The sequence below is a fragment of the Cynoglossus semilaevis genome, chromosome 2 (assembly GCF_000523025.1).
Source record: "Cynoglossus semilaevis isolate Cse_v1.0 chromosome 2, Cse_v1.0, whole genome shotgun sequence".
NCBI lineage: Eukaryota > Metazoa > Chordata > Actinopteri > Pleuronectiformes > Cynoglossidae > Cynoglossus > Cynoglossus semilaevis.
In genome coordinates, this window is record NC_024308.1 from 9780512 (window position 1) to 9799768 (window position 19257).

General features: G+C 38.0%; 4 protein-coding genes across 11 annotated transcripts in view; 2 read left to right on the plus strand and 2 right to left on the minus strand.

Moving 5' to 3' along the window:
- fyco1a (FYVE and coiled-coil domain autophagy adaptor 1a) overlaps nt 1-5222 on the minus strand; it is a 14440-nt gene extending 9218 nt beyond the window's left edge. For 2 of the 4 annotated variants that reach the window (XM_025063988.1, XM_025063982.1), the window contains exons 1-8: nt 4986-5222; nt 4000-4100; nt 3354-3460; nt 3087-3212; nt 2453-2559; nt 2028-2171; nt 1456-1543; nt 1-1365 (exon numbers count right to left, since the gene is read on the minus strand). In XM_025063988.1, coding sequence (XP_024919756.1) covers nt 1-1365; nt 1456-1543; nt 2028-2171; nt 2453-2559; nt 3087-3212; nt 3354-3460; nt 4000-4066 — 2004 coding nt within the window. In that variant the 5' untranslated portion in view covers nt 4067-4100; nt 4986-5222. Of the gene's footprint in view, nt 1366-1455; nt 1544-2027; nt 2172-2452; nt 2560-2777; nt 2785-3086; nt 3213-3353; nt 3461-3999; nt 4104-4985 lie in introns of those variants that run through there. The other 2 variants (XM_025063984.1, XM_025063990.1) reach the window with 2 other exon arrangements.
- A 999-nt stretch (nt 5223-6221) lies between these two features.
- On the plus strand, nt 6222-9238 carry LOC103398115 (chemokine XC receptor 1-like). Its single transcript, XM_008336631.3, has 2 exons — nt 6222-7020; nt 7129-9238. Exon 2 carries the CDS (start codon nt 7144-7146, stop codon nt 8143-8145), a length of 1002 nt encoding a protein of 333 aa, XP_008334853.1. The 5' UTR covers nt 6222-7020; nt 7129-7143; the 3' UTR covers nt 8146-9238.
- A 252-nt stretch (nt 9239-9490) lies between these two features.
- On the minus strand, nt 9491-14907 carry LOC103397996 (torsin-1A-interacting protein 2-like). Of its 4 annotated transcripts, none has more exons than XM_008336469.3 (9): nt 13972-14906; nt 13409-13490; nt 13032-13160; nt 12595-12768; nt 12296-12397; nt 12066-12206; nt 11852-11953; nt 11702-11755; nt 9491-11623 (listed from the first exon to the last, which is right to left on the minus strand). In XM_008336469.3, exons 2-9 carry the CDS (start codon nt 13470-13472, stop codon nt 10839-10841), a joined length of 1551 nt encoding a protein of 516 aa, XP_008334691.1. In that variant the 5' UTR covers nt 13473-13490; nt 13972-14906; the 3' UTR covers nt 9491-10838. The 4 variants fall into 4 exon arrangements, with proteins under 4 accessions (XP_008334691.1, XP_016898419.1, XP_008334714.1 ...); XM_017042930.2 differs by having other exon boundaries at nt 13968-14906; XM_008336492.3 differs by lacking the exon at nt 13032-13160 and having other exon boundaries at nt 13972-14907.
- Nucleotides 13505-19209, plus strand: LOC103398020 (torsin-1A-interacting protein 2-like). Of its 2 annotated transcripts, none has more exons than XM_008336511.3 (9): nt 13505-13728; nt 14929-15023; nt 15118-15216; nt 15336-15416; nt 15642-15725; nt 16023-16160; nt 16650-16799; nt 17346-17498; nt 17691-19209. In XM_008336511.3, the coding sequence occupies exons 2-9, from the start codon at nt 14981-14983 to the stop codon at nt 18437-18439; spliced, it is 1497 nt and encodes a 498-aa protein (XP_008334733.1). In that variant the 5' UTR covers nt 13505-13728; nt 14929-14980; the 3' UTR covers nt 18440-19209. The 2 variants fall into 2 exon arrangements, with proteins under 2 accessions (XP_008334733.1, XP_008334724.1); XM_008336502.3 differs by having other exon boundaries at nt 13506-13728; nt 14946-15023.
- The last annotated feature ends 48 nt before the right edge of the window (nt 19210-19257 follow it).

The following is a 19257-nucleotide window of genomic DNA, read 5'->3' on the forward strand; positions in this document are numbered from 1 at the left end:
CTGAAGCCTCTTCGATGTGCTCTCTGCCGTGCTGGCTGCCATGGTGGCCCGCTGCAAGCTCTCATCCAACTTACAGTTCTCCTCACGCAGCAGCTTCTCCTTTTCATCAACTGTCAGTTTAGTGTCATCCAGCTGTCCTCGCAGTTGTTTCTCAGAAGCTCTCAGAGCAGATACTTCAGCTTCAAGTGCTCCTCTGTTTTCATCCATTTCCTCCTTCAACTCCTCATTTTTCCTTACCGTAGTCAGCAGCTTCTCATTCAGATCCGTTAAATTAGTGCACTGTGTCTTGCACTCTTCCATCCTGGTAGTCAGTTCTTTGACGTTAGCTTCCAGCTCTGCCTGAGTATTTGTCAGCTTCTCTCTTTCTGTGTTTAAACTTTGGTTCTGGGTCCTCAGCTGTTGTAGTGTCTCAAAGGTAGAAGTTAGTTCCTCTTCTTTCTTTTCAACCTCTTCTTTGAAAGAGGAGACTTCCGCTTCCAGCATCTTTTTTAAATCATTAACATTCATGTGCATTCTCTCTTTATCTTCTTGTGCCATTCTTTTCACCATCTCTACTTCCTTCTCTGCCTCTTCGAGGGATTTTTGTAAATCTCGCAGTTGCTTTTGTAAGTTGTTTGCCTCCTTCTCCCTCTGTGTCAAAGACCCCTGGAGTTTGTCCAAGGCACTGGATTGTTCTTCCACTTTTGCCATCAACTTCATTTTCTCCTCAGATGTAGATGTAACCAATGCTCCTAATTTGGTTTCACCCTCTCTAGCAGCTGCCTCCTTTAACTTCAGCTCAGTCTCTAACCTTTCCCCCAGTCTTTTTTTCGACTCAGCTTCGGCTACAGCTTCCATCTTTCCTCTCTCTGCCTCTTTTAATTTGTCGAGCAACTCGTGTATTTTTTGTGCTGAATTAAAGTAGCTGGCAGCCTGCTGGCCCTTCTCATTTAGTACCCCATCTAACTTAGCCAGGAGCTCCACATTCTTAGTATCAGCAGCCGCCAAGCTCTGCTTGAGCAGCCGTTGTTCATCCTCCATGGCTTTCTCTTTGGTATTAAGTCTTTCCACCTCTTTGGACAGAGACTGTTCCCGCTCCTGCAGCCCTCTGACTTCTACCTGCAAAACTTGCTGTTCTTCTTGTGCAGCAAGTGAGACATCTAACTGTTTCTGCAGCTCCACCACTATGCCCCTGAGTTCAGCAGCCTCCTCACCCAGCTGCTGCACATTGTCTAAGAGTTGCTGCTGCTTCAGCTCTGACTGGTCCAGCTCTAGACGAAGGTCGTCAACTGTGCTCATGTCTTCAGGACAGACAGGCAAGGACTCATTCAGGTCGGTCAGGAGATTATGACCATAGTCTGGGCTAGAGGGGAACTCGTGCGCTTGCTAGACAAAGAAGGATGGAAAAGAGGAGAGAATTAATGATTCAAGTTAAAATTTTGAATAAAAAATGTTATCAGAGCAGATTTATGTTACCTGGGAATAGGTGCTGACCAGACTGTTAATGCTGGAACTGCGACTTGGAGGTTTCCACATGTGGCCAGGTGAATTTGCAAGTGTCCTCCTGTTTATTAAAATTGACCACATGCACAAACACACATAAACGCACACACACACATAAATATTTAACTAATGTATTATGTAGCAAGGATGCTCCGCTTAAATTGTGTAAATCTACAGGATTTGGTAGTAATGCAACCCAAATGAGGGGGACAGCCAAGATGGCAGATGACAAAGCAGGATGTGAGAGCAAGAACACATTAAGCCACATCCCAGTATAAAACATGTGTCTGTGTAACTGAACACAATTTTGTCATTTTAATCATTTATCACTGTTTGAATTATGTGGCTCATCAGTGGGAAGTCACTAGTCTCCAGAGATTTAAAAGGAAAGTTGCTTATATAGTTTTGGTTGAAACTGTTGAAACTGAACAAGGCAGAACATTAGAATTCTACATAACAAAAATCTAGTACCAGCTCTGTTCAAAGATGATAACATAACATGCTGCAAAGAGTTTAGTTGCTGATCTTTTAGTAGTTGTTCTTGCCTGGCAAAAGTAGGCCACGAGGCATCGAGATCATGTCCTCTGGAAGCCACATCAAACTGCACCTCATTGAGCTCATACAGGTGATTGATGATGTCAGCACTAAGGTGGGACTTCACGAAAGGGCTTCTTGCATAGTACCAGTCACTGTGGGCAAAATGAACAAGGGCAGGCTATGTTTTTTACAGTAGAATCTATAGAAATGAGGACTCTTTTGAATCATTGATTTAAAACATACTTTAAAATCTCATGAAATAATATGACATATTTTCTTAATGGAATACTACACACAATTACAACATTACAAGCTTTTTTGATTTTATAAAACCATTAAGAAGTTAATACCTATTGTTATATTCTATTTAAATACAACTTAAATACAAAAGAAATATCTAAAAGATGATTGATGTCAAAGGTCAAATGTTTACCTGGTGACTCTTTGGTTCATCAGGCACTGCTGCAGTGTATCAGCCAGTCGCTGATGCACAAGAGAATAACGAATAAAGGCACGTCCTTTTCCGAGAGATGTCTTCAGCTGTAAAAGCAGTCAAAATATTTATTTTAGTCATTGTTGCTTTGTGTTCATAAAATCTGATTTTGTAAATATGAAAATAATCAGTTTTTAATACGATATTTTTTACATCATCTCCAAACTAGAAAAAAGGAGATAAAAACAACATAAACTTCTTAAAAAGTACTGTAAAATGTATTCTTCATTTGAATAATGACAACACAGATGAACCCCAACATTACAGAAATTCTGAGTAATTGCAGCCATGCAGTTAGTTGGTTCAGTTTCACCAAGTTTCACCAAGTCGCCAATCCCAGGTTGGAATACATCACAGCATATGGGGAAAAAATCAATAGAAATTATAGAACATCAGACAATCTATTTGTTTCATTTTTTTTCTGGTCCACTATAAAAGACAAAACGTCTTCTTACTTATTTGTTAAAGAATTACTATGTTACAAATGTTTTAAGAAGTGAGTAGGCATTACTGTTTTTCCTATACTACAGTGCATCAACTCTGTAGCTTTAAATACCAACAATAAAATTCCTACTTCAGTGATGGATTTGACGAAGCGAACCCCATCATTGGCACCCTTGATCTTTGCCAGACAGTCACTAAAGTAGTCCCAGTAATCCTTCTTTGTTCCAAGAAATGTGCTTTTCTCTTTCTGGTCAAACTACAAGACAAATAAAACTATTAAAATCAATCATTTGACCTACAACTCTTTATCTTTTGTAAAAACCAATATACTTATATTTATACTTATATTTGAAAAATATTTTTTTTCGCTAAGCAAACAAATATAACAAAGTCGTACCTGTAGCAGGTACTCCAGCTTATAGGAAAATTTGTGCAAGTTGGTGCTGTCGTCTGTGATTGGTTCCCCAGTTTCCCTGTACTCTTTAGCAAGTTCTGTAACCGCCTCTGAAATTAAAATAACAAAAAATATTTGAATTAACGTCACCATAGAAACAAGATAACTTGTTGTTTTTAATACCCCAAGGCATTAAAAATATGATACGATTTGTTAAAGTTTACCCTGTTTTTAACTACAATCACACATGACAATTCAGGTGTAAATTTAAATTATTAATTTTCTTCATAAAAACCAACATGTCATTTTGAACAGGCAGTAAATTGAAATCTTGCCTCTCATCCACCGTAAAAACTGGAATGAAACCTGTGATGAATGCATCCTTCTCACACACAGTTGTTTTCGCTGTGTGTTGACAAAAAGCTTCTACTACACACCTACTTTACAAACAAGACAGTATGTGATCCCTGATGGATTTAGTCAAAAAATATCACGTGTTATCAAACTAAAAGATCTAATACGTCTTAGCAACAAAACTGCTGCGCTACTGCCTCCACTTTCTTCTTTTCTTTCACACCATGCAATTCACAGAGTGCCTGCTTCGGCTCTATTCACACACTCTCACGCACAAACAAACGCACACACATACCATGAAGATCTCTGATAATCCTGTGGAGTTGACTCTCTGCAACAGTAGCCCCCGTAGCCATGGCCATATTGGCAACCAGGGGTCACACGGTCACATACAGTCTGCTGAATCAGAAAATCAAAATTAGCAACGAACAAACACGACAGTCATGAGTAGTCTCACATAGTTTGTATAATTGATTTAGACAAAAGTATATAAGACTGACAGACATGTTGACAATAGCGGATGCATATGAATGTAAATTTAACTATGTCTTGCATTTTTGCAATTAGACCTTTGCAAACAATGATCTATAGAACATGTTGGCCATGTGGCTGCCAATTGCTATCCTTCTGTAAGTGATTTGTGTGGTCACCTATGAAAAGCTTATTCCACCATTTGTTATGAGAGGCCACTAATCATTCTTACAGCCACTGCTGGCCAAATTAAAGCTGTCAGTTTAAAACAGCGACTAAGATAGTAAACCACAGACTTTAAATACAGAAGCAGCTGCTGCTGCCCAAATGGTTCAGACCACTTGTTGTTAAAGGTTTTCCATTTGAATTTAATCTAAATATGTACGTTCATTATCATAAGTAAAAATGTAATGGAACGATAAAACGGTCATTTTGCAAATCCATACAAACAGATATAAAATATTCCTTTGCGTCATTTTCATCATATTCTTAAATATCATCACAGACACACAAACGAACACAAAAATAACAACAAATTAACGGCTTTGTACAGTGTACATACTAGCACTACAGCGAATAATAATAAAAGAAATGTTATTATTATTTACATAACCGTTGTTCTTGAATCGAACAGAATGAAGTTAGAAGTTACAAGAGATATTGACGGCATTATTTTGTAATTTGTAATGGTAAAACCAACAGCCAGAAATGTTTTTAACCGTGACTTCAAACTCATCGGAACAACACTAAACCTTAGTACCAACTGTAATAAGACAAGGTTTTTACATTTCTGAACAAAAACCCACTCACCTATGAACTTTTGTTTTTATAGACGACCTTTGTAGGTTGTTGTTCTGTTGTGTTTACCATAACACAGATCACTTGTCAGCCATCTTGAGTGACCTTAAAGCCCCAGCTTAATACTTGTCATATTTCTCTGGACGATTTTTAGTGTTAAACCGGAATAGAAAACATACTTTAAAATTCTGGGGATTTTTACTGCTCAACTCGCTAGTTCTCGCATACAAACTTGCTCAGAGTGGTTTGATGGACATTACATCAGCCAACGAAAAAGGTGCACTCGTTTTCCCGACCAATGATTGGGCAGTAAATGGGCGGGTCAATGCGATGGTGTTTAGTTGAGGTAAAGGCGTAAACAGATGTGTCATGTGATCAGTGACATTCATTATAACGTGACCCACTTTACTGTAATCCTTTGTTTAGGTCACGTCTGATCGCAGCATTGTTTTGTTTTGTTTTTTAATTTAAATTTCATATTCATATATATTTCATATATATTATTCAACAGCAGGTCGAAAAAACACTTTTAATACGTTATATTATTACTTACAGGCAGGTCACCAAAATAATTAATAAAAAATTGCTTTTACATTGGCAAACAAACCCTATATGTTTTGTTTTGTGTTTTAATGATAACAGAAAGCTAACATATATACATAACTGTACCAACCGCAGCATATAACTGTACATTGAACGTTGCTTTAAATATATTAAGTATATTAATATTATATTAAATATATAGTATAGCAGATGGTAAAATAACACCAGCTGGGATAGGACGTTTTTTTGAGTAGTAGTATAAAGTGCTGACATAGTATGGAAAAATTGAATTAAGAAAAATAATGTTGAGTCTACCATTTGTGATAGCTTTTATTCATTTTGCAATACTATTAAATTGATAATTGGGGGAGAAGGAGTACATAGAAAAAAAACTTGAAACTCAGCTTTAAAGACTTTAAAATAGCATATTCAAAAATATTATATAATTTAAACTTACCGCTGGTGACAACTCTGTATCAACAATTATGGGTCACATACAGTTAGTGTACTGATTTTCATTCAATGGATTTTATATGATGCTTTACAAACTGTAACAACCAGGTGAAGGAAGTGTTCATTTAATGTGGTGAGAAACTTGGTAAGTCCCTACAATCTTTACAAATTGTTTTGGTTTTGTTTTCAGACAGGTGCAACCTGCATTACTAATTGTGGCAGCTGAGGCATTGACAGTGAGGGTTTTAATATCAAAAGTTGTGTTTCCTAAAGGTGCAAAGCAGAACTCTTCAACCATTGTATCATTCACGCACCAATATGAGTTGGGGTTGGACCAGGGGTTGGTCAGTGTTAATCTTTGGATTCTGTGATTAATATAAAACCCACTTACACAATCATTGGTTAAGGGCTAGGCCTCAACAAACCTTTGAGACACAGGGTGATTATGAATTGTAACAGGGTTTCAGTGTGTAAAGGCTTTGACAATTAAAATATGTGAGCATTTTTGTCTGTAAAACATACAAAGAAAATATATATATTCTTTACAGCTTGCAGAGGGAAAGGGAGAAAATGGAATGTATTTGTGCACCATTTAAATCACCTGGTATATTTAAAACACCAGCTAATATTAAAGTGTCAAAAGGCAGACTCGATGGTTGAAGGAAGGCTCCTGCATGTTGAACAAACGGGGTCCAGAACTTCAGCAACATTGGCTATTCAGTAAAAGCGACAACATTTCAGTTTCTGTATTTTGGGGGGATTAGATTTTCCAATGGGTTAGTGTAAAAAGTTTTGAAAGTGTAACACTGAATCTCCAGTATCTGTTCTCATTTCGTTTCAACAGTTCATTCACATGATAAACATTTGTTGTGATAAACGATGAGAATAAAAGGGATTAATGTATTGCTGGTGTTATATATGCAAAATAGATCCCTATTCTCTAAAACAAGGAACTGAAAGAACCTTTTGTGTCATGAGTATAAAAGCCACTCAGTGACATTTATTTTAGACATTATCCTCCAACTTTAACGCAGGTGTAGAGACAGAAAAGGTTCGTTATTTTGCACAGTTTTTCTCAAATGTTGTGATGTAAATACTACCTGGGAAATTACAGAAATTAGTCAAATAGGCAACTAATCTTTCTTTTTTCTCTCACTAGGTCAATCAAGCAACAATGAATGACTCCTTTAATTACAGCCTTGTTGAAGATGAAGTCTGTGACAAAGATGATCTAGTCAGAGTCACATCCATCGCCATTCCTGTTTTCTTCTCTGTTGTGATCTCACTGAGCCTCACAGGAAACATCCTTGTTCTTGTCATCCTGGCTCTGTATGAAAAGATGAAGTCCATAACCAACGTGTTCATCCTGAACCTGGCCATCTCTGACCTCGTCTTCACCGCTGGTCTCCCTTTCTGGGCCTTCTACCACATCTGGGGATGGCTGCTTCCAGATATTCTCTGTAAAATAGTGACTTTTGTCTTCTTCATTGGATTCTACAGCAGCATTCTTTGTCTAACTATAATGACCATGTACAGGTATGTGGTTGTGGTTCACCCTCTCTCTGAACTCAGCACAAAAAGACGCTGCACTGGCTTGTTTCTGTCAGTACTGATGTGGATGATCAGCATTGGGGCGGCCATGCCCTCCCTGCTCTACAGCTCAGTCATCCAGATCCCACACAGAGAGTCCTACTCCTATGGCTGTGAATATGAAGACACTTTGTGGGAAATCAGTCGCATCTCCCAACAGAATATTTTTTTCTTGCTTGCCTTTGCAGTGATGGGTTTCTGCCACATTCAGATTCTAAGAAAGATCACACAGAGGAGATCCCACACGAAGAACAGAGCTGTGAAGCTAATTTTCTGCATCGTTGCTGTGTTCTTCATTGGCTGGGTTCCGTACAACCTGGTCATCTTACTGAAGACTCTGTCCGACAACATGGTGGAGCCATTTGACTCCTGTAAAGTGAGCAAACAGCTGGATTATGCTTTCCATGTGTGTCGGCTCATCGCTTTCTCCCACTGCTGTCTGAACCCTGTCTTCTATGCATTTGTCGGTGTGAGGTTCAGGAGCCATCTGAAGTCACTGCTGCGTCACATGTACAGGCGGAAAAGTCGGGTTGATGAACAGCAGGTTGGATTGCAGAACCTCGCCTCACAAGGATCATTGTGCTAGTTCAGTGTCATTTGCATTTTATTTTGTATGGCTATTTTGTATTTACTTTGTTTTGTAAGTTTCACAAATTAATTATAGGACATTAGTTAGTTCATTTTGAAAGCCATAATATTTAGTAAATTCTTCTTTTGTCATTTCTTGAGAGGTATGTACATTGTTTTCTTGTTAATTACTTAATGTTTTTAAGTAAAATGTTTTTACATTGACTTGCTGAGTGTATTGTGTCATATTACACTCTGTTTTGAACTGTTTTGAACTGTTTGATATTCAATTGCGTGTTATTTTAAAAGAAAATTGTAAAACTCTGTAACACTGTAAAAAAAAAAGTGCTCTTTCATTTGTGCCAATAAAGGAACAGCAAATGATTTTACCAGTAACTAAAGATTTTATCATCATCAGCACTGAAAGTGTATATATTTTAATGCCACACCCTGTATTTAAACCTTATAGTATATAAACTGACAATGCTCTAACAATATAATTAAGGAAATATAAGAATCTAAACATATATGAAGAAATATTTTCCTGGCATCAATTCAATTGATATTGAATTATTTTTCAAATATTTTTCTAAATTGTTACCTGATTTCTATTTTCTTTCTCAGCAATATAATCATCTGGACATTTTCCAATATGAACACCCTCCCTTTGTTATTTACTTTTTTCTCATTTTCTACTGATGCCAACATAAAAAGGAAAGCTTCCATTTATATCACTGCACACTGACTCACTCATAAACCAAAGATAAATGTTGCAGATAAGACATCAAGGACAATCAAGCAGTAGGTTCAGTCACAGAGAATGTAAAACTATAATGTGATTTTCACAACATTTGCTTGTGTCAGGGGAAGATACACCCTACATTTACTTAACCTTTTCCTACTTCCTCATTCTAGTCACTGTGAGGTTGTGTTCGGTCACACGTGATCTCACAAACAGTACCTGTCTATGGAAAGAATGCTCTCTGCAAAAAAGGCTCATGCATTCATCATGAGGTCAATGAAAGTGACAGTTGCTGCGTCTTTTTGTTAACCCTTTTGTTTATCAATAAAAAAAAACTTTCTGACTGAAAATAAAAAAATGAAAACCTAAATGTGGTTTTGTGGTGCTTTGGCCCTGAGGCCATGTCTCTGTCATTGGTGTGGAACCCCAGGGTTCACCTCCTGGGCAAGTTTGATTCCCGGTTAGGGCGGTTGGCGTCTTCCAGTGGACTCACCACCCGCAGGAAGGGTCGGGGGGTAGGTACGGTGCAGTGTGATTTGGGTGGCAGTCATGGAGACTGCTGTACCCACGACCTGGTAATGGATAAGCGGATGAAAACGGATGGATTGATGGGAATGTGGCATTATATCAAAATAATCTTTATTGAAAATATCCAGATTCTGGCAAATGTTAATTAAAAAAAACAGGAAAGAATTTCACTATCAAATACACAATCTATAATATACCTCATCAATGTGACATACTGGATCACATGACACATTTTTTGTGCTGCTGACACAGTGTTTAAGGCACATTTTGTGAAACTTGCTCAAAATGTTTGTACAACTTTAGAACCTGTGGTTTCTTGCTGAAAATATTTTACCAGTAAATTCAGTATTTTTCTTTATGCCATTGCTTATTTCTTAGAAAATAACAAACTGTATCTGGTTTATATACACAGACAACAGAGATTTTTTTTTTTTTTTTCAAAATATTTTTTTCTTTTTAAAAGTCAGTTCTATTGCTGACTAAGTGACAAATTAAAATCTTTCAAGTGCAAATTGTACCAAAAAACCCCCAAAACATTCCGGTATATCAATCGAAACTGTGAAAATATATCACAGAATAATAAACATGTAAAAAAAGATTATTTTTATATCTTAAAGAATGACTTAGAGAAATTGTTTACATGATGGTAATGTATGCTAAACAGACTGAATCAAATATTTCTTATTCATTTTTTTTTCACATAAGAATATACACTTCACCTGATTTGGAAATGCAAAGATGATGATGATCACTACAAAAACCCAGTGTACACATTTAAAACTGGGGTAGAAAACTAAATGTGGTCTCTCTGAAAGAAAGCTTAAAGCGATTCCAAAACCTTTTAGATATAGTATGCAGACATTTTCCCCAATAAATTAAGTGTAAACAACAATTTGATGTGGTTGCTTTGGTTAATTTAACACCAAAAAATAACCTCAATGAAGACAGATTATTGTAAAGTGAAATACATTTCTAGAGAAAACCCAGTGTCAGACCCTAACTATAGGTTATTAGAGAGTTGGTGGAAAGTTTTCCATTTTCATTAAAGTACAGCAATGGGACATTGTTGTCCCAGTGCTGCTGCAGCCACACATATGACTGGAGACTCACTATACTATGTTAACACACCCTTACTGTGCCCTTCCTCCAGTAGAAATTATTTCTTTGACTGAAGACTATTTCCTATTGAAAAAATGTTTAAGGAGAATTTATTCATAACGTTAGTATATCAGCGCACTCAAGCAACAACTGGCTTTAAAGCAGAATGGGGGAAAGGGAATTCTAAATGAATTTTCAAATACTTTCCATATACATGAAAATGACTGCATACCACATCTTTACAACACATCTATGTGGACAGTTCCAGCATAAATACTTTAATTTTATGTGTGTTTGTATGTGGAAAGAATCACCTGTTCACATTGGTTCCTAGTGTATCCTGTTCAGCATCCTTTCTGCTCAATTTCCTTCTCAGACACCACAGGCAAAATAAGGTGTGAGATTCGGCTCCACAGTCCAGGAAATTTGTCAGTGTCCATCTCATTGAAGGAACTTTGGCTGCTTGAACCCACCAACCTGTCTTTGATGTAGTCCTGCACCATCTCCTCCACATCATTCAGATGCAGCTGGCTGCTAACTTCGTCCTGAGGCAGTAGTACAGTGAACAACAAAAACACCTGCTTGTAAGCTGCATTCTCGTGGTCACAGTAGCGGTAGAAAATGAGGGTCGACCCAGAAGGCAGCTCCTCAAAGCGATGGATAACTGCCACGGGTTTATCACCCTCAAAGGCTTCCTTCAACTGTCTGTCAATGTCCAGTTTTACTTGGTCACTGTTTTGGCCTGCTTTACTGACTCCATCAATTTGGAGCACACTGCCATTGAGGGCAGATGAGAAGGAGGAAGCCATTTTTTGTGCCAGACACTGCAGTGTTTTCTCAGCCTTGTGTCCGGCAGTAATGATCAGACTCACTGGTTCTGTGGGCTCAGCTGTTCTAAGGTGCTTTTCCAGGTGGATCTTGCTTCGTCTCCACAACTCATCGCGCTGACTGACAAACTGAGCCTCCAAAACTGAAAATTGCACTGCAAACATTTCTGTGTTTGGAGTCTTGGTTAAATACCTTTCCTCATTTGTGACCCTTTGATGGACAAGAGTTTTCATGTACACCAGCAAGACAGCAGAACTCATCAGCATCAGTAGAATCACACACCATAAATACCACATGAACCCTGGAAGTAGTTAATTGCAATAAGGTACTGCAGATATGTAGGAATGTTGACTCTTTTAAATTGCAATCTTATAATTACCTCTATAGGAATGTCCAGGACTTGTCTTGATGATATTTGTTTTCTTTAACAGTTCTGCAAAGGAAAGTCATTTTAGTTTACTGTTGAAACTGTCACAGCCATTTTGCATTATGTCAAGATTGAAATGCAGTTAAAAAAAAAGTGCAAGACCTTTCTTGCGTGGAACAGGTTCTTTGTGTTTAGGAATGAGATTTAAACGATGGTGAACTGTGCTGGATTTCTCTGATGATTGATACAGACTTGGCTTGACAGCTGATGAGGGAGAGAAGAATGAATTCATGTCAAGAGAAATTAGAAGAAGACTTACACACTGGATTTTTCTGGCACATACATCGGATTATCAATGAAAAATAAATAATACTACCTGCCCTGGGTATCGACCCCAGCTTGTCATGGTAGTCAGCCACACTGAATTTAGTGACTGGTATGTCATATCTGCTTACTGGTGGTCTGACTTGCTCTGCTGACTTGGTGGAAGCTGCAGGTTTTTTGGTTCGTGGTCGCTCTAAACACAAACAATCCAGAACAGGATAACTGAAATATCTAATTTGAATGTAAACAGAATTCTTATATAGAATTGTGACACATTCATACCTAGTATTACTTTTGGCAGATCTGCATCCCCAATTATAGCCTGAGGCTGGCAGCGTTCACGGAGAACCACATGAGGAAATACATTAAAATCTCCAGCTGGGCCTGTGTAGAGATATGAAACTATTTTAGCTTTGTCAAAACTCATCAGAACATGTTCCTCATTATCCTCAGTTGACAGTGGTATAAAGTAGGTGGAGATTTGCAAATTACAAGTTGCAGGAAATAAGTACAACTGACCCCAAAACTTAACATTATATTCTTAACAGTAAAAAAATAAATAAAACTACAAAAACCGTTACCTTGAAAAGGTTTGTTCGGATGAGTGGGATGGGTGGAATCTTTTATCTCTGTATCCATTTCCTCATCCTTATCATTCACAGCTTCAGTTGGCTTCTGAACCTCCATCTCATTCTCGTCACCACTCCTGTCCACTGCTCCTTCTGTCTCCAGTCGACTCTTCTTGTTAGGGGAGACTGTAAAACAAGTTTAAAATAACTTTTGGACAAAAGAAAGTAGTAGATGGGATACCATTTGAATTATTGTTGAAGACCTTAAAAAACAAGGTTGACGCGGTGTGTAGTTATATGGCTTGTATTAATAAACTGTTAAAACGGCTAAATGAAATAAATCCATCTCTCTGTTTTAAAGTAATCAATAATAAAGTGTCACTTCACTATGCGGGCACTATGTGGGGACTTACAATACAAGCTTAGCAATTATATGTGGAGCATCTCACCTCCATCTTCTACAATCTCCTCCTTTTCTTTGGAACCGTTGACCACGGCGGGGGGAGCGGGGGCTTTGTTTACAGGAGTTTTTTTGGTTCTCTTCAGTGGACCCCTGGGGGTCGGTTCATAACGAATTGCTACAGTGGAGAGATGACCATGTTTGAGTTGGGTTTGGGTTTAAACCAGACATGCCAACAAGTGTTTTGAATGAAAACAGACGATGTCGAATGAAAACGATCGCTGTACTTTTACAGGATTCAAATAATCTAAACTTGTTAGGCTTAAGCACTACTCAAGGCATGTACTACAAGTGTTTTTGTTTTAAAGCTTTGCGGGAGCTAAAGTTAGCATTAAGGCTAAAGCAGAGTGTGTTACTAGCGCTCACCTCGGCTGGACGCCTGTCGTGCCGATCTCCTCAAAGCCCGAGGCTCCGTATTTTCAGATTTCATTTTTGCTCACAACGAGACCTGCAGAAGCCAAAACCATGGGTTAGACACAAACTCTGAAAGAAACATATTCTATGAATAAGAACCTGAAAGATTGGGACCGTATGACTGCGTTAACCGGAAGTGTTCCCATCGGAAACATGCCAGAAATTAGGGTTCCGCCCTGAGCTCTGACTGGTGTGCAAAGGTGCGACCAAGAGTTCAGTAAAAAACAAGTACATAGGTCAGTTTCTGAGGCGATGTGATCAATGACATAGTGGTAAGGAATTATAATTATAAATATGCATGTAGAGTTTTATTTCATTCACTCATCGACATTTATGTAGATTATAACCTTGTATTGCGTTGCTAACTGATAGCTATCGAAGCTATATTTAATGTACGTTGTTTACCAGTTAAACAGCCTTTGAGCGAAAGGTGTCTTAATATTTTATGCCTGCAATTAGTTTTCTATAACAACGTGTCATGTTTGCTTTTTTTTGTTCGGTGATTATTTACCTACTTTCAATATCTTTTTGCTTGTTTGTTGACTGCTTTTACTTGTTCCTTCGGTTCTTCTAACCGTCGCTTTTCCTCAACGTCGTCCCTTTCTTATCGTAATCATGTCTTTCCTTCGTCCACGATATTTTTACCGTTACATTTTTAACTTAATGTTGCATTAAAGCCTTACATTTAGCGTGGGAACCTGACATAACACGTAGACGTGACGTTGATGCCAGTATGCCTTAGGGCTTTTTTGTCCTTTTGATTACCTTTATTGCATCATATATGATGTCACGTATGTTTTTGTATGTTTTGAGGTGGCTGTGTTAGAAAGTGACCGCGTGTTTTGTGTGTTTGTGTGCTACAGCCTGTCAACTGCCTGTTTTGTTTTGTTGTATGGCCAATGCAGGCTGTATGATTTTTTTTTAATAACTTCCTTTCCAACTACTTTATTTTTATGTTGGGGCGTGGAATAGGAACAGGAATGTTTAAACAATCCAACACAACTTTATATTTAAAAAAAGTAATTATCTCTTTGACAAAATATAATGTTTTTCTGGAGGAGCATCCATTAATAATGTCTAATGTGCCATATTTGTAGAAAAAGTTCAATAAATGTAAATATTCGTGCCTCATCTCTCATTGCTGTGGGTAACTGTCTGTTTGTCGTAGCTGTCATTTTGTTGTTGTTTGGGTCGTAGTCATTTTTAAATCTGAAAAACTTGATTTGACAACCTGCATGTGCTCTGCTACCATTGAAATTTCATTTTAAAACATGTTCGTAGCTGGTCTGCAGTGTTTAGTGTCCCTTGAATCTAGGATATTTCAAAGTTTAATGATAGTTTAAAGTACAATTACAAGACGTTGGCTGTCATGCCACACCTTTATGTAATGATATCTCACTACATCAGAATTTTGGACTATGACCGTGTGACACGGACAGTATCTGAGTTGTTTTATTAATAAAATAAAAAAGCCATTTGTTTTATGCAGCCTTGAACTGAAGTGAAGTGTCCCCAAATAAAAACATGGAAGAACACTGCAGAGATTCCATCCTGCAGCAAACGTCAGGTACCAAAACATACACCAGTATTATCTGACAAAAGATGTCAGTCGTTCTCTTAAGGAACAGAGTTTAAACATATTTTCTGCATATTTCCTCCAGGTGATACAATAAATGTAGAAAATATGAACTCTGTTCCATCACGTGAAGAAGACAAACAGGAAGAGGCTAAGAATTCGCTGGAGCATCAAAACCAAGGAGGTAGAATTCGCTGGAGCATCAAAACCAAGGAGGTACCAGTCATACCAGTCAAAACGCAAAAATGAACTCTGTGAAACTGCTCAAATTAATTGCAGTAAATGTTTTCCATCTTGCTCAAGATTTTGCTTCATCGTCTGCACCTGCAAACAGAGGAAGTAAAAGTGACAACGGTAAAGATACAAGCCTGGCCGACGTAAAAAGTAAGTAAACTGACTGTAATTTTTGTCATTTGTCATGTAATGTAAAAAGTACAACAGCAGAATTTGTTATTAGACTTGTATGAACAACAACAACAGAGCTATTTCTTACTACACATACGTAAAGTAAGAAGTACATCAGAGGTATTTTATGTTACACAAGTGTGACGTAAAAGAGAGCTGAAATTGTGCAACAGACTTTGACCTTGTTGACATGTTTTGTTACAGGCAGTGGTTTACTTGAAGATGAAATTGTAGCCGTTACAACAGAACCTCCTCCACATGAGGAAAGTCCATCAGATGTTAAAGAGCGTAAGTAAAGGACACTGTAAGTCTCTAAAGTCTTGTGTAATGAGAGTCATTTCTTCTTACTGACTTGTGCTGCTGCTGCGGTCTGTTAACAAAAACTGGACCAGCTGAAAAAATTGTAGCAGTGCAATGCTTTTAACAGCTGTTCACTAAAGTAACCAAACCTGTAGTGGTGAACACATCCATAACAGTTTGCAACTATTAATGTTGTAAATGACTCTGGTGAGGAAACTAATTGTGATTATGTGTTGACAGGCAGCTTTCTTCTTAATATACACTTCTATTCATCTTGTTTCTCAGTGGAGAAGGAAGCAGCGTCAGAAGCAACTGGTTCAACCTGTCAGGAGGACCAGGATGGTAACACGGCAGATCGATCCAATGCTGAACAGAATACACACTTGTCTTCAGAAAAACCCACACATGTCGGAGCTGAAGAAGGTAACGCTGAACCCCCTTATTTGTTTGAGTGTAAAATTTGATTTGATATTTGAGTTCTTATTATTGTTTCTGCTTTCAGCAGAGACTGTAGGGACAGCTATGTTTGTGCTATTTAAACTCTGAAGAATCACAGCTCTGCTCAAGGAGGAATGAAGGGAGAAAGGAAGGTAGAAAAGAGGAGAAAATGCAGCAACACAGGCAAATAGTTACAGTATATATTAATACAGTAGCATAATTAGTGATTACTTTTAATTCATTGTATTTAATTAAGGAAAACATAGGCATAAGAAATAGAAAAAAAATCAGTTATCATTCCAAAAGGGGTTTTGTTTTTTTTGCATCAGAGTACTCTTGCCTTGTTTATGCTGTTACAATACTCAGACCATCATTCCTCACCATATATTTGTTTTTTGATGCAAAACTATATTATCTATTTTTTAAAAAGTGCAAAAAATATTTTTTTAAATTGAGATTTTTCCTACTCTGTAGCAAAAAGCCTAACTAGACAGAAGGAAGATCTAGAAGCGACCGGTTCACAGTGGATGTATGACCAAGCTGTTGACCAAGTGGACCAACCTGAGGCTGTTTCATACACAAAGTCATCATCTGTCAAATGCACCAATGTTTCAGCAGAAGAGGGTAAGGTCCAGGATGTTGCTAAAGTCATTTATTTTAATAGTTCCCTTCCAACAACATTGGGACCAAATTCAAATACATCCCAAATTGAACATTGACTGCACATGATTCCTACATTCAGTGCCAGTTACATTACAATAAAAAAAAAAAAACAGTTTTACTCCAGGGTGTGACTGAGGTTTCTAAGCCCTCAAGATTGTTTCACTTTCAGTTTCCTTTATTTAATCAGAGTTCAAGGTCCATTTAACAAGGGTGACCTGGCCAAGAGCAGTACACAGTACTCTAGGACACAGTAAAAAGTAATCTTAAATAGATAACAATATTAGTTAAGATAAATGATTGTTTTATGATATTAATTATAAAATGAATGAAAAACTGATTCAAATTGTCCAGTACTCACTCTCAGTCCTCCAGGAAAGAACGTAAAAGAATAATTCATGACACTAGGAACCGATGGATGTGCAATATATTTCAAACAGCAATATTAGATGTTTTGTTTGATGTTTTACTCCACGTTTATACTTGTTTCTTTTTTTGTGACTTGGTCAGATGATGGAAAAGGAGAAGAGAATGATTCCTCCGAGCAGGAGGAGAAAGAAAGCGATAAGATGTCGCACAAGCAAAGACCTAAAGTTCAAACCATTGGCCCCATCGCTGAGGAAAAAACAGAGTTTGCAACGACATTGGCTAAATTTATCAAAGGTAAATCGAACGTTGTTAATTGTTATTTAAGCTGACAAATACATGTTTTTAATATTTAAGTTATGTCAGATATTAATTGATTCATGGTATCTACCTGTTTTAACTGTTGTATAATATAATAACATCACACAGTTTGTTTTGTTTCACCTAAGAAAGACTCACTTACCATCAGATTATTTGTTTTGTTTGCAGGAAATTCCATGTACGTAATGGGCTTGGCTTTAGTGCTGGTTGCTGTTCTTCTGATGACTCCTCAGCAGCCTGGGCCCCCGCCTCAGTTAAACAGTGTAGACCTCCTCCTTGGGCAGATGGATAAACTGAAGACACGGTTCCCTCATCAACGCTCTGAGTTCTGGACCAGAAGCAGGATCCACCTGAAGCGGCACCTGCAGACGGCTCAACCCACGGCGCCTGTAAACCTCATTCTAACTGCTGGTGTCCGAGCCGAGAGGACTCTGCACTGTCTGGCCCAAGGCCTGGCTTCAGCCTTTTCCTTTGCCGTCAATGCCTCCGTCCTTAACATTGATGGAGCCAGCGCAGCCAGCCAGGACAGCGACCAGGTCAAACTGGACATTGACAACAAGTTACAAGGAGCCTTTGAAGGAGACAAACCTGTGGCCGTCATTCACCGCTTTGAGGAGCTGCCTCCAGGCTCCACGCTCATTTTTTATCGTTACTGTGACCATGAGAATGCAGCATTCAAGCAGACTGTTCTGATCTTCACAGTGCTACTGGAGGATGACGAGATTCCTGGAAAGGTCCATCTAAACTCTGTAGAAGAAATGGTGGACGATCATCTCAAGAAGAAATTCCTCACCAGCAGCCTCCCCGTGTCCTTTGACAGAATGGACCTGGACAAGTACAGTGGACTGTGGAGCCGTATTTCACACCTCATCCTCCCGGTGGCAGCAGAGACAAGGGTAGAACATCAGGGCTGCTAGAGCGGGGAAGTCAGCTGAAGTTCTCTTTGTAGTGCGGTTGTCCCAACATCCCAAAGTTGTTGTTCCATATTGTAGCTCAAGTGAAGGTCATGAGGTAGTTATTAGACAATAGGAAGAAGTATGTTTGAGGTAATTTTCAGATATTTCTGAGGACATCTGTCATTATAAATGTTTCATAAAACACAGTGGCACTTTATTATGACACGATCATCTGTAAACTAGTTGTAAATTATTCATCTTTGGTTGTGGAATTTTTAAATGTGTAGTTCCGATTAAAAAAAAACTACTGTGATATGTGTAAATTTGGTAAGATATTTAATGAAATTCTTTCGTTCAAGGATCATAAGCACATTATTTAGAAACCTTGGTAATTTATGTCCATAAATAGAAAAAGTACTGCTGCCCCAAACTTACCTAAACCTTTGTTTTTTACTACAGTGTGCAGACTTTGAATGCCATGATTTTTATGTCACTCCTGTAACACTTCTGGGGGTAAAAGGAGAAAATGAAAGCAGAGGGCAGCAACACTGAAATCACCATAAATTCACTCATAAATTATGAGTAATTCTAATTTCTGCGATCTATACTTTAAACAAACCATTTAAACATTACAGACTCTGCTCTTTTTCATGACAGGTTTTTAAACCCACATCACCCCATCACGTGCCTTAAAATAACAGCTTTATTTATCCGTTTCTGTATACACAAGTACACTACTGGTTTACCAAAATGTGCCTTAAAGTGCAAAATAAATAAAGGTGGTTAAAGAAGGGGCTCTTTGTGTATATTTACTTGTTGTCATTGCCCTCCTGTTGATA